The following is a 15,103-nucleotide window of genomic DNA, read 5'->3' as shown; positions in this document are numbered from 1 at the left end:
GAAAGAAAAGTACAAATAGGTGAAGGAAGAATGGAGGGAAAGAAAAAGTTTTTGCACAAATGAAACCAATACAACAAAGATTAGAAGGAATGCAGAAAGCTGATAAACAACTTTCACAGCTAGTGTTTTCTGTAAAAAAAATAATGAAGATAGATTTTGGAAAAGCCTGGAAAGACTTGCATGAACTGATGTCTAGTGAAGAGAGCAGAACCAGAAGAACATTGTACACATTAATAGCAACATTGTATCATCAACTATGATAAATGCAGATCCTCTCAGCAGTTCAGGGATCTAGGACAATTCTGAGACCTATTACAGGGTTAGTTAACTCGTACAATGCCATACACAGCCAAAGAAAACTATCAAAGCATACTATTTACTTTTTAAAACTTCCTTTATGTTGTTTCTCTCTCATGATCTCCCCCCACCCGCTTAGTTCTAATTCTTTTAAAATATGCCTAAAATGGAAATATTAAACACAATTGAACATGTACAATCTACATCAGATTGTTTGCTACCATGGAGAGGAGGGAAGAGAGAGTGATAAAAGTGGAACTCAAAAGCTTGCAAAAGGATGAATGTTGAAAATTATCTCTGCATGTATGTTTTTTAAAAAAAGAGGAAAAAATAGGAAAAGGCCAGGTTATGAAGAGACATTTCTAAGTGATTCAAGAACTAATATGGAGTCACTATAACTTTAGCAACAGAGATTTTCGTATATACACATATACATCTACATACAAAATAAATATAAGATACTTGTAAGGCAGTTAGGTGGTATAGTGCAGAGATTTCAAACACAATCTGCCTGAACCAGATGAAATGTAATTAGGAAATATTTAACAAAATAAATTAAAATACATTAAAATCATGTCAGTATGTCATTTCCTAACTCTATGTATTCACAGAAAATTATTAGTACTCTTTTGGCCCTTATTACTATGTGAGTTTTATAATAATGGTATAGTGGATAGATCATCAGATCTTAAGTCAATAAAAAACAAGTTCAAATTTGGCCTCAAACACTTATTTGTTTTATGAGCCTAGACAAACTATTTATTCTGTCAGCTTCAGTTTCTTCATCTGTAAAATGAAAATAATGGCACCAACCTCACAAGGTTATCATGAAGATACAATGAGGTACTATCTGTAAAGTACTTTGCCAGCCTGAAAGCATTATATAAATGCTATTATAATTCTGATGGATGGTTCTAGCAGGTGGCAGGGGAGGGATCAGGAAAGGTTTCATGTTAAAAGATGGCAGCCATGATTTGAAAGAAAATAAGGATGCCAACAATGAGGAGAAGAAAAAGTATTTCAGGCATGGAGGATGGCTGGGGCAAAGGAATGGAGGTAGGAAATGGAACCCATACATTTGAGAGAGAACCAGTCAGTGCACTCAGAGTGAACATTCGGATAGAGAATTTGTGGAAGGGGATGATACAGAAAAAGGTAAGAAAGGACCCGTTTATAAAAAACTTTAAATACCAGACAGAGGCATTTCTAGTTTATCCTAAAGGTTAATAGGAGTAATTGGTTCTTTATTGAGGACAGTTGTGATACAGTCAGACTTGTGCTGAAGGAAACTTTTCAGAGTATTGATGTTCACAGGAGAGACACTAAATATTAGGCTACTTCATAAGTCTGGGCAGAAGGCAAGAAGGACCTGAACAATGTAGCTTTTAGATGGAGTAGAAGAAGAGGTGCCCAGGAAAAGATCTGGCAACTGATTGGCTAAGAGATGGTTGTGAGGAGAATGACACAAAGATTTTGAACTCCAATGACAAGCAATGACTTTGACTATATTGTGGAAAGTCAAAAAAGGAATGGGCTTGAGGGGTGTGGTAAGAGATAATTTTAGTTTTGAATGTTGTGATTTTGAGACTCCACAGGCAAAACTGAGCTGTAGATCCGGAAATCCTTTGGATAAAGATGAAATTGATCCCATGGGAGCTGATGAGCACATTAAATGAAAAAGTGTAGAGGAAAAAAAGAGAAGTGAGTAGACATGACAGTCTTTTATGCCTCAAAATTATCTCAGTGAAAAGTCATTTTCTCAGCTGCATCTCCTTGGTATGGACAGAAATCATGTCCTCCACCAATATACAGGGTAGTTATAAAAATCCTTTAAATTGTAATAACTAGATGTACATATGACAGAATGTTTACATAGTACTTAAGAAGTAAATCCTTTTTTTAGTTTTTTTTACAAGGCAGTGGAGTTAAGTGACTTGCCCAAGGTCACATAGCTAAGTAATTATTAAGTGTCTGAGGCTGGATTTGAACTCAGGTCTTCCTGATTCCAGGGCCAGTGGACTGTACCACTTGGCTGCCCCAAGAGGCAAATTCTTTTTTTTTTTTTAAGGTTTTTGCAAGGCAAACGGGGTTAAGTGGCTTGCCCAAGGCCACACAGCTAGGTAATTATTAAGTGTATGAGACCAGATTTGAACCCAGGTACTCCTGACTCCAGGGTTGGTGCTTTATCCACTATGCCACCTAGCCACCCCCAAGAGGCAAATTCTGAAAAGGTTTTACATATTAGTGTTAATTTGGGGTTATATCATTTCACAAATCTAATTCACAAAATTACTGAACAACTAATCAGTTTGAAAAATGTGTAACAAATGAAGGCACTTACAATTTAAAAAACTCTTGCTTTGAAATTTTAACACATAAGCTTTTATCTGTCATTTATAGTGAACTTCTTTCCAGTGTACATCTAAAGTAAGCAAAATTTAAAGTTACAAAAAGAACTTTATAACAACCCTATATATACACATTTGAATGCCCGTGTCTAACAAATATATAGATATATAATAAGACTTCAACTATGAAAACTGCACTCAAAATATTATTTACAAAAGAAAATTGCAAAGATCCACCCATTTTGTTTTAAAATTTTTTCAATAATTTTTAAAAGGATTTTAATATGCAAAGTTTCATTTTAATTCTAGTGTTCCCAGAACATATAGTTCATCATTTTGATGCAATAAATTATTTTGTAATGCATGTCCTATTCTCCCATTTATCTTTCTTTTCACATCAATAGCCTCCATTTTTGCCTCATAACTAATGCTAGAAATTCTATCAACAATTTATTAAGTCATTCTACTTTCACTAGAAATATTTCCAGTTTTCAAATAGTACACAAATAACACTTCCATAGACCCAGTATATATATAATTTCATTTTAAAAATATTTTCAGGTGGGTTATACTAGATATCCCACTAGATCCATACCATAATTAGGAAGAGGAATCCAAATTATGCCTCAGACATCTACTAGCTAAATTACATTGGGTAAGTTACTTAATCTCTATGTGCTTCAGTTTCCTCCTATTTAAAATGGTGCTAGTACCAACCCTGCAGAACTGTTATGATACCACAAATGAAAGTGCTTTGCAAAAATAAAATTACATAAATGCTAATCATTACTGATATTCTTATTATTGCTATTATTATAATTAAGAATTTAGTAAGCTAAACAATATGATCAGATTTAACACTTGCTGTATATTATATATTATCAAATTGTTCTTAAGACAAGGTCAATTTAGTTCATAGGAATGTACTTACTCGGGGCAGCTAGGTGGTACAGTGGATAGAGCACCAGCCCTGGAGTCAGGAGTACCTGAGTTCAAATCCGGCCTCAGACACTTAACTCAGGTCCTCCTGTCTCCAGGACCAGTGCTCTATCTGCTGCGCCACCTAGCTGCCCCACTTGAATACTGTTATCAGGTGGGTTTCTCAGTCAATACGTAGCCTATAGTGAGCCTTTTATAGGTTAATGGTCCCTATTTCTATTTGAGCTTGATATACTGGTACAGAGCACTCTTCCCACCAATGAAAATTGTAGAGGTGTTTGTAATTTAGTCTCAAAAGAAATGAACTGGAATAAAGAGATATTAAGCAACTAGAAATCTTATATTGGGTTAAAGGCAGTCCTTGGACCTAGTTCTTCTTGAATCCAAGGCTGGCCCTCTAGCCATTATGCTACACTGTATCTCATTGAGTTTAATCACTTCATTAATTTCTGCGAATCTAATGATTGTAAAGTAGATTTTCAGTTGTTTCAATATTCATTTCTGGACAAGTTGATTCTTATTGTAAAAGGCTGGTTAAATATAAAACATCAAGTCCAAAAGGAACACAGGTGCTTTCCTGTTGAGATAAGCAGGATTCTACAAAGTAGCTAAAAAACTTTGAAGTGAGGATAATGGTTGTTAAAGTAATGGCAGCAATTAGCACAAAGCAGGTAAAAAGGATCTGTTAGTGCTCTCCTTAAGGGAAGGTTCTTTGCCAAAGAATATTTCATTATTTTTTGACATCAAGGTCAGAAACATAGGGACTGCCCAACTAGCACTCCACTCTTCAAAGGTCATTAACTTCAGCATTCTAGCCAGTCCCAGGCCTCAACAAAACTCAAACCATGGGGATTTCCAATAGAATTCATGACATAACTTCTTTTCACTTTAACCCAATTGTTCCAGGGCTACATAGCATAGCTGTATTTTTATTTTGAATGGGAGCATCACCAAGCACACTGTTCCTTTTCCTTTTGTTTCCACTCCAGATGATTTTGGTGGTTTAGGGTACTACTGGCAGGGAAATTCCTTCTTATCAATGCAGACCAACAATCTACCTGTCAATTATTTGTTGTAGTTTAGTTATTTTAGTTGTGTCTGACTCTTCATGATTGTGTTTTCTTGGCAGAGATATACGGCCATTTCCTTCTCCAGGCTTGTTTTATAGATGGAAACTGAGGCAAACAGGAAGTGACTGGTCCAGAGTCACATGGCTAGGATGTCTCTGAGGCCAGATTTGAACTCATTATGATGAATCTTCCTGATTCCCAGTCCAGTACTCTGTACACCGCCCACTGTACCTGTCATTTATGTCTTAGAAAAATTGCCTGTGGAACTATGAAGATTAAGTGTCTGTCCCTTGGTCACACAACTAGTATTTGACTAAGGCAGACAGACCTTGAATCTCCATCCTCACTTCAAAGCTCACTTTCCATTTGCTACTTCACCATGCCTTAGAGAAACTATTTCATTGTATTAGAAATGCAAACTACTTCATTATTTCTAATAAAAATTGGCCTCCTGTCAATCAAGCTCCATTACTAATTGTCCTGCTTTGCTTTCTGTTTTAAAAAAGTTAAGATAAGAGTACTTAACCTTGGAGAGCACTTCCCTTGATTATTAATCATCAGAGAATTAATCTGGGAGATGTTTCTTATTCTTAATTCTCTGCAATTCCCAAAATAGCAATAAATGTAAATTCTAATAGGAAGATGATATGGAATAAAGCAATCAGATATAAACACAACATCAAAGAATTATATACTTTATATACTTTCCGTAGCCAAATTTATGCTAAAATGTTTCATTAGCACAAAAAATGAAGTTTGACTTGATACTCTCCTGCTTCTCTTGGAAGATAGATATAAATAGATAGGCAGATACATATACAGACAAGCAGAATACAGAGATGGATAGAGAGGAAGAAAGATTGGTAGATAGATTTGTTGCTCCATCATTTCTGTTGTGCCCAACTCTTCATAACCCTTTTTTTTTTTTGACAAAGATACCAGAGTGATCTGTCATTTCCTTCTCCAGCTCATTTTACAGATGAGGAAGCTGAATCAAATAGGACTAAGTGCCTTACCCAGAGTCAAAACTCACAGAACTAGATCTGAACTTGGATGTTTTTGACTCTAGGCCCAGTATTTTAATCCAATAAGCCACCTAGATAGACATGCCCAAATATTTCTGAACAGTTTCTCTTGTTCGATGAGCTGGGATTTTTTTCCTTTAGGACTTCTTTTATTCATACATAGTTCCAATTTATGAATTAGATGTTTGTTTATAAGGTTCCCCACCCCCTCCCCCCATAGTTTCTCAACATCCCAAATAAGTGATCATCCAGCTTCTGCTTAAAGACCTCTTGTGATGGAGAATTTACATTCTGGAAAGGCAACCTATTCTTATTTGAGATAGTTTTATTAGGCAGTCCCTCTTGTAACTCCTGCCTGTTGATCCTAAGAATTTGCCTTCTGGGGCCAAGTAAAATTAGGTTATTTCATTCCTCATCTCTACAAAAACCTTGCAAAATCTGAAAACACTTGATCTTATCCTCCTAAATCTTTTTCTTCTCCAGACTAACCTCAATTCCCAATTTGTTCAACTAAACTATATATAAAACACAGTTTTAGTTCCCTTACCTGTTACTTCTTTATCTGGTAGCCTCTACTTACTCCCACATAAACTGACCATGATTACAAAATAAGTATCTATGGTGGTATTCAAGTTCAAATCTTATTGCACCATAGAAGAAGCTAAGAGACCAAGTCAAACTCCTTCATCTTACAGAGGATATTAAGATTAAGAGTTTAGCTGACTTGCCTAGTCATTCAGCTGTCCAAGGAGGCTTCCTAACCAAGATCAACAGCCATTCATTACACCATACTATTTCTCAGATGCTGGATGATCTCTTGGAAGGGAGAGATAATGTAAAGGGAAAAATCAAGTTTACTGCTTGATTGGATTAGCTCAAATTAAAAGGAATTCAATGAAATAGCAAGTACCAATAAAAAATTTCCATCATAAAATCAGAGCCATCTCTCACAAGGACCCACACTATTAGCAAGAAAAGTAGATACCACTAGGGAAATAACCTGACAGGATACATTGATAGGGGGACCCTTGTAGCACAGGTGAACACATGGAGGGGCACATAGAGAATTCATAACCAAGGCAAATGTGTGGAAGAGTAACTCACCCTTTCAGGGGGTCTTCTGGTGATGTCATCTTGCTGTTCCCACTGGACCCACTTCCCACTAGAGGATGGTATTGCCATTGGTCAGGCACTCGTCACTGTTAGGTCAAATGATCTACTAGATATATGATTAGAAAGCTAATTTCTGCTGCAAGCTTGTAGGTTTCAGTTAGAATCCTTAGATGAGGGGCTATTCCCTAAGAGGAGTGGCCTGGTCAGCCGCTTTTTTGCCTTAAGAGTGCAGAGGTTTATTAGATTTTAGCTCTTCAATGAGAGAACTAGAACATTCTCATAACTAGTCCTCAGAATGAAAAAAACACCCAATCATTTTTTCCAAGGAGGGGACTATCAGTTCCAAAGATTAGTTATGCATGACTTTTCTTTCTAGAAGGATTTTGTCTTCAGAGATGCTAAGCTCTTTTGGAATACACAACAGTTGGCTAAGAATTCTCCTTACTCACCTGAAGTAACTTATCTGCCTCAAGTTCTTTATCTGGGTTTTAGAGTTTTGAAGTCCCCTTTTACTCCCATCAATTCCTGATTGCCAACATTCAGCCCTTCAACATCATTTTAGGGATGCTTTCAAAAATAGTTCAGGGATACCTAAGGGTCAGAGACCCTCTGTAAATTCTCCCATTTAAATAAAAAAGAAAAATTGGAAAGACCAAAACCAAAAAATAGTAGAACCACAGCAAGGAATCATCTTCCATCTTAATCTTGACTTCCAATTTTCTTCCCATATTATATATACATGATTTACAACATATCTAAGCTTGGAGTAATTCTACATTGGAATATGAAGAAATAATTAGAAGTTCTAATTTGACACCTAAGTTTGAATCTCTACTATTACTCCATGCAAAATGTTGGGAAGGAGCTTGAAGAAGCCTAGTGGTTTAGGTGTGGCAGTGTTCAAACACCTAGGGTATATGGAGTTCCATGCTGTATACTAGAGAAATTTTAAATACATATGGTTCTTGCCTTCAAGAATCATAATCTAGTAGATCTTCAAGGATCTGTTGAGTTCATAGACGTGGGAACAATTTCTTTACAATAGAGTAACATCCCAAGGAATCATCCAAGGCTCACAGAGATTAGGTGACCTACCCACAAGTCACAGAGTGTCAGGGATGGTTTTGAATCTAGGCCCAGCACTTCAAGCCCAGCACCCTATCCACCATCACATAAAAGGCATCAGGCAAGGTATAGATATTATAAAGTACTTTAACATGTGTATTTGATATAGATAAAGTACTGCGTGAAGTCTGAAGGTCATTACTAACAGGAATGAAGTTTTCCATTTTACTTCTTCATTAGATGGAAAAAGATTGGGTGGTTCTGGTATTCCTTACTATTGAAGATAAACTCAAAACTGCTTTTTGACTAAGGTTTTGGTTTAAAAAAAAAAATCTAAAAAAGGCAAAGGAGAAAATCCTAAACTGTAAACAGCTTCTGACTTCCTAAAATCTGTTCTCTGGTTAGCTCAGATTCCTTTCTTATTCTGTTAAAGCAGTTCCCAAGGGAAGGAAGGGAGTTGAAGGAAAGGTGGGCAAAGAGCTGTCAAGGTCCACATTTTCAGAGACAAACTTATTTTCAAAATAATAAAAAAAAAATTTTAATTTCTAATACAGTTGTCAAATAGACCGGAACTGGCACCTAACCTATGGGTGGCTAGAATCAAACACAACAGGCTAGAGCCAGGAGAATCAGGACACAAACAGAAGTTGAATTTCAAAGCATGTATTGGAGCCCTATCCCTAATGGGAGGGACCAGAGGGAGTGTGAGGAAATCTCAATACTTGTATTTATGGCCAAGTAGGTGGGCTGGAGCCCTGACTATGAAGGGTAACAGTTAACAAAATGACAAATTTGATTCACAGCAGGATATCAATCTTGTCCAAGTTCAGAGACTACCTGATGCTGGTGAACAATTCTAGGATTTTGCTGTGGCCGAAATCATCTAGAGGGCAAAGAAGTGTTATGCCAAACTCAGCCTTGTTTACTGGGCCTTGGCTCTGGAAAACAAGATGTCTCCCGACATCCTGACATAATATGGGTAGAAGAAACACACAGAAACACAAAATCCTTGGATGATCCTCAACTTTTAAGAATATAAAGTGGTCCTAAAAATTAAAGTTTGAAAAACCACAACTTTATTGATAAGGAACTGTACTAGGGGATTTAGGGAATGGAAAGAAGAAAAGAAATCCTCAGTCCTAGCTATCTACATTTTTATTAATGACATATCACAGATGACATACTCATTATATTTGCAGGTTATTATCCAAAAATATTTGAACAGGTTAAAATACTCTGAATCTAGGATAAAATTCTATTGAGTTAAATTTAAATCTAAAATCCTTACATTTGGATTTAAAAGAAATCAACTATCCAAATGCAGAATTGGTACAGGATAGTAGCTAAGCACTACTAGTTTTTATGAGAATTAGAGTTTAGTGCACTAAAGGCTCAAAATGAGACAGGATGTGGCAGTCAGAAAAAAAATTCTCAGACTGCATAATTAAAGGCATAGACTACATAATTAAAGGTATAAAATATTTATTAAGCACTATGCAGCAGGCACTGTTTGATATGCTTGGGATACATATACAAGCAAGCAAGGTAGCCTCTGACCTCAAAGAGATTACATTTAATGAAGAAAGACAACAAATAAAGGGAAGCTTTAAAGTAGGAGGGGTGTAGGGGAATAGGAGGTAGAGAGGTTTGCTGAGAAATGGCATAGAGGCCTGGCTCCTGGCAAGATAAAGGTGAAAACTCACCTGTCAGAGCTGAAGACCCAGGGACTGAATGCAACATTGTACCAGGAAGTGGGAAGTTGATGAAGATGATGGCCAAGGAGTGGAGCGGGGAGGAGGGGAAAAAAGTACTAGTCAGGAGACCTGGGCTCAACTCCAGACAACAAAAATTACTCACCATACCATTAGCAAGTCACTTAACTTCTGAGTCTATGATATGTAAAATGGGAAATATCTATAGTTTTTATTCATTATACTCAATACATGTATATCTTTATCCATATATGTGCACATGTCCCAAAATTTTCCATAATACAGATAATAATTACTGATATATTAAATTTTACAAAGTGCTTTATATGACATGAAAATTTAGAAAAGTAAAATCATTTAAACTTCTAGAGAGCAGAAATGATCTGTTTAAATAGTATATGATGCTGAATTATTGATTAAATAGCTCAATTTTTAAAAAAGTATTTCAGGATATAGCTAATAAACACTAAGTTAAAATTATTAACCTTAACTTTCAACTAATTGCTATATGACTCGGGGGAAGGTCTAATCTTTCATATGTAACTTCTTGATCTGAGTGGCAAGAAAACAAATTTTTTTTTTTAATGTCGAAGATCTTATAACCAAAAAGCAACACATGAAAGAAATGGCTCAGTTCTTGGGTAAACAAAAATGCTCCAAACTTTTGAAGGAATGCGATTTTTCAAACAAGTTTATTTTGTATATGTAAATGGCAACAGTATAATTCTGACACCTAAAAACTGTTCATTAAACAAGACCTTAATGAAGAATTTTAAGACTAAATTTTCTCAAGTGCTTATCAAATAGACAAGCTAAGAATTAATTCCCAAACCAAAAAAAAAAAACAAAAAACCCTCTACATATCCACTGACCACCTAAAAGTGTTAAAAATGAAAAAGCTATGAAGTGACTCAGGCAGTGAAGGCAGGGTTGGGAGACCCTTCCTTACTCCCAAAAGTATATTTCAATAAAATGTATAACCATTGAATCTTGTGCACTGATTAAAAACTTTCTGGGGGAAAAAAAGGGGTACACATGACTATCATCAGGGTCTTTTAAATGTTAAAAAAAATACCCTTGGAGAGATTTAATACTTCCTGAGTAATTTTTTAGCCATATAAAACATGATTTCCTGAAAATTCTTAACTTTTGGAATAAATCTACTGATGTATATGCATGAATATATACAATGTAATTCAATGCAGGCAAACTCAAAGAAACTTTACAGAACTCACTTAAGTTGTATCAAAAGCTAAACCAATATGATTTATCCCCCCTAATTTTACATGGATATTTGCTTGAATACTAGTTTCAGTAAAATGGATCATTGAAAATTAATATTTTCCAGTTTAATAACAAAATACAGATAGCTATTTTGAACTATCAGCTTTGATGTATATTCTACTACACATACACACACACCAAAATAGGATTTACTACCAAGACAACTGCATTACACTACAAAAAGTTACAAATAATTAAAATATTTTCTTTATAATACAGCTAAACTTTACAATCCACCCCCTTTTCCTAAACTTACTACAATGATTAGGAACTGTGGTACTTTCTTCTGCAAAAAACAAAAACAAAAACCTTTCCTCTTCATAAAACCCTGAGGTGAAAGGCTGTTAATATAATAAAACAAACCACTATTTTTCTCTCTGTATTATACTGCAGGTAAGTTAAAAAATTTTAAAAATGAACTGTAACAACTTTCAGAGCTGTTTTCCAGTTATTCAAAGAAGTCATTTCCACATCAACATACCAAAAAGGTCTAATCTGACCCTTTTTTTTAAAAAGTTCATCTAAATACTTATTAGTGCCGAGATGGGCGCCATTTTCCATCCCTACTGTTTTCTCTTCTGCTATCATAGTCATGGCTCCAACTATCATGGATCCTTTCTTCATAGTAGGAGTCATCTCTGTTTCCTCTATAATGATGGTCAGATCCATGATCCCCATAACGCTGCTCACGGCTATATAGCCTATCTGACTGGTAAGGATGGGAGTTCTGCCTGGTTTTTCTCTGTGACCCTGGTGTATCCTGGCACCACTGGGAGCTTGAAGAGGGGGGGTTAAAGGAATGACCATGTTGCTGCCCTGAAGGTGTAAAACTAGGCTGATCCAAATGCTGAGGTACAAACTTTCCACTGAAAGATCCCTGCTGCTGCCACAGAATGTTGTTCATCTGAAGAGACAAAAATTTGAAAGAAAAAATTAAATAAAAGAAATTATATTAAAAGACACATAACAAAGCTAGTAAAAAATATCTGCCAAAATAGATTTTAGATTATGGTCCTAAATGAAAAAAATCCCTTTAGTAAATGTCTGAGTGCCAATTAAATACAAGGTACTGACAATAATAAAAGGATGACTAAAAGAACCTTTCCAAAAGGAGCTTATAACTCTCAAAGGGGAGTTAAAATATGGATACAAATATGATATATATATATATATATATATATATATATATATATATATATGAAACAAAAAAGAATTCTCACTGAGAAAAATCAAGAAAAGATGTGACACTGAGTTATCATATTTGTTTACATTTCTTGGTTTGGGTCCAGACTGTGAAGGCGAGGCTGAATGTCAAGACTATAGGATATAGGTAAAGGCATTAAAAACTGTGCTTTAAGATAATGTCAATAATATACAAGATGCATTGACTTAATTATTATCAGTTATGATGGCAGGTTTAAAATAATAAAAGCCAAAATCAGAGGGTAGGAATGTAAAGAAAGGAGTGAAGATGAAAACTATTTTGAAGGAAAAACTGGCGGAATGTGATAAATAGTTAGACATAGAAGGCAAGGTGCATGAAGGAAGAGAGGAGGAACCTAAGTTTTCAAACTGGGTGACAGAGAATGGTAATATTATTTAGAAAAATAGAAGGGGTAGCTAGGTGATACAGTAGATTGAGCCACATTCACTGCCTTGTCAAAAAAAAATAGAAATGTAATACGTGGCACAAAAGCCTTAGGTGCTGTGAGTTACAGTTAATTACATAAACAAATGAAAAATAAATTCGGTTCTTCATTTAAACTGTTACATATATATATATATATATATATGTATTATCATTAATCTGACTAAATGTCAAATGGAATTTATGAAATCTAACTACAAAGAAGTCAAAACTCTCCAACACAAATAAAACAATTCATGGTACAATATTTGTGAACATTTAAACTAGTTTGTGGATAAACAAAATTCAGATTATAAAAATATCTTACCATAGCCTGTCTTTGAAGATTATCTGGAGATAAGAAAGACCTCTGTAGCATTTGTGAAGAATTATATCCAGATGTCAAGTTATCCATATTTCTTTCATATCTACTCAAAAAAAGAATTCATCATTATACACAAAGGAGAAAAATACGGGACTTTGATTCTTGAAAAGCAAATAACTAAACTAATGCATACTTACAAGTAGAGCACAAAGGACCTCTGATCTGCCAAGACCCCAATGTAGAATGGAGAGTATGAATATAATACTCACCTGCCATCTCCAGTATGCAACTACTCCCACTATTCAGTCTAAAACTCTATGGCTAACAAACTTCCACCATCTGTTACTTTTCTAATTGCCCACAGTCCAAAGTAAACCACACCCCCCCTTCCTCACCTCCCATTGTCTAATGCCCAAATTCCCCAATCCTCTCATCCATGACCCAATACTGTTCAGCTTGATCCTTACACTGTGCCTTCTAGAATTCCTAATCCAGAATTAGCAAACTTCTCTCCATTTTAGACCTCTTCCTTTCAAACTCTTCTGGACCTGGCTTCCTGCAGATGATACTACAACCCTATTCACCTTCAAGAACGGCTATACCTTCTCTCATATTACCTCTAGACATAGCTCTCCTGGGACTCTGAATATAAAGTAGTTCCTGCTGACACTTTTAGACTATCCATTTTCCCATCACCAATCTTCCTCTGAAGTTCATGCTACCCAAATATATCACCCAATTCCAAGTCCTGGTAGTTGTTCTCTACAGAACCCTAGAAGCAATACTCCCTTTCAGGTTTAGTACCTGGCTTGCAAATCCTCCTCTCAATATCAACTCTTGCTTTTAAACTAAAGGAATGACATGGGTATTGATGTTCACTCACTCTAACATCCGAGTTCGTCAATCTCAACTCCTGACTACCACTTCCTCCCTTCCACCTCAAGTCATACCCTTATTCTCACCCTTAGACCTAGAATGTTTCACTTTATTATTTAAAAATCCTGAAATTCCTTTCTGATCACAACATCCTACCTATCTGTCTCTCCCTATGCCTTTTACCCTTTCTGAACTTTTTCTGTCTTCACAAGGCTCTCTAATTTTTAAACTGTTCTACACTTTCCTAAGCCATCACTCCGATGAATTCACTTTAGTCACTTTGAAATACAGAACCCTCTAGTTATAACCAATTCAACTTTTGAATCTCTTAGCCCCTTGTCTAATTGTCACTCATACCTACCTAGTCAATTCCACTGCTGAATTACTAGAGATATCCATTTCCTATCCTCCCACACTCCTACTCAGGAGTTGCAAAAGGAAGTTTAAGAAAGTCAAACAACCCAACTTACAAGATCCACTACAAATTTATATTACCTAATTCCACTGAGCCCTCACTACCGCAAGGCAACACTTTCAATCCTCAATAACTGAATGGTAATTGTACACTCCTTAGAGGCTATTCTGTCTCTTCAGCATGAACTAGTAGAGATGAAAATGGACTTGGATCAGGAAACTAAATCCCTCTTCGCTTACTAGTTGTGACCCTGTGACTTAATTGTTCTATGACTCAGTTTCTCTATCTCCAAAGTAAGGGGTGGGGGGAGATGATGTGGTTTGAACTAGATGACCTCTCATGACTTTTCCAGCTCTAAATCTAGTCTCCTCTCCTTCTCCAAATCTCTCAGCAGAAGACCCTCCTAGGCAGCTATGGAGAGCAGTGGACCTGGAGTCAGAAAGTCATTAGTTCCGATTCCACCTCATTTACTAGTTGTGTGACACTCACTTGCACTGTCAGCTTAAAACAAAGATAATAGCACCTACTTCCCAGAGTTGTCATGAGGATAAAAATGAGGTCTCTGTAAAGTTTAAGAGTTCTTTTACTTTTCTCTATATCCCAAAACTGTACCCTCCCCAATTCTTATTTTTATTCTAAATTTGAAGCAAAAACATAGCATTTCCATAAACAGAACACAGAAGATTATATTAAAAACTATGGATCTTCATTTAATACTACCTTCTTTTTAAAAAGTCTATTATTCCACATATAAGTTTAAAAACAGTCTTGTTACTTTCTATGCACTTTTAGGAATGTTTCAATAGTCCTCTTTATCATTACAAATACTACCCTCTCCTTTAATTCCCCACCTTAAAAGCCAAGGAAAAAATACAACCCTTATAGCAAGTATTCATAGTCAAGTGAAACAAATAAACATAGGCCAGCAAACCAAAGAGCTCTTAATTACAAAAATGTAAGGCCTCTTCTCAGTCATTATCCTTCACCTCTCTGCAACAATCAACACT

The 15,103-nt window shown here is 35.7% G+C and overlaps 1 protein-coding gene across 4 annotated transcripts in view; it reads right to left on the bottom strand.

Annotated features, from left to right (window-relative positions):
- Window positions 1-5,947: 5,947 nt before the first annotated feature.
- RBM7 (RNA binding motif protein 7) overlaps window positions 5,948-15,103 on the bottom strand; it is a 28,250-nt gene continuing 19,094 nt past the window's right edge. For 2 of the 4 annotated variants that reach the window (XM_074216720.1, XM_074216721.1), the window contains exons 2-3: window positions 12,809-12,908; window positions 5,948-11,757 (exon numbers count right to left, since the gene is read on the bottom strand). In XM_074216720.1, coding sequence (XP_074072821.1) covers window positions 11,386-11,757; window positions 12,809-12,895 — 459 coding nt within the window. In that variant the 5' untranslated portion in view covers window positions 12,896-12,908 and the 3' untranslated portion in view covers window positions 5,948-11,385. The remainder of the gene's footprint in view (window positions 11,758-12,808; window positions 12,909-15,103) is intronic. The other 2 variants (XM_074216718.1, XM_074216719.1) reach the window with 1 other exon arrangement.

Source organism: Macrotis lagotis, chromosome 1, assembly GCF_037893015.1.
Source record: "Macrotis lagotis isolate mMagLag1 chromosome 1, bilby.v1.9.chrom.fasta, whole genome shotgun sequence".
Classification (NCBI taxonomy): domain Eukaryota; kingdom Metazoa; phylum Chordata; class Mammalia; order Peramelemorphia; family Peramelidae; genus Macrotis; species Macrotis lagotis.
This window is presented reverse-complemented; position numbering and strand designations above follow the sequence as displayed.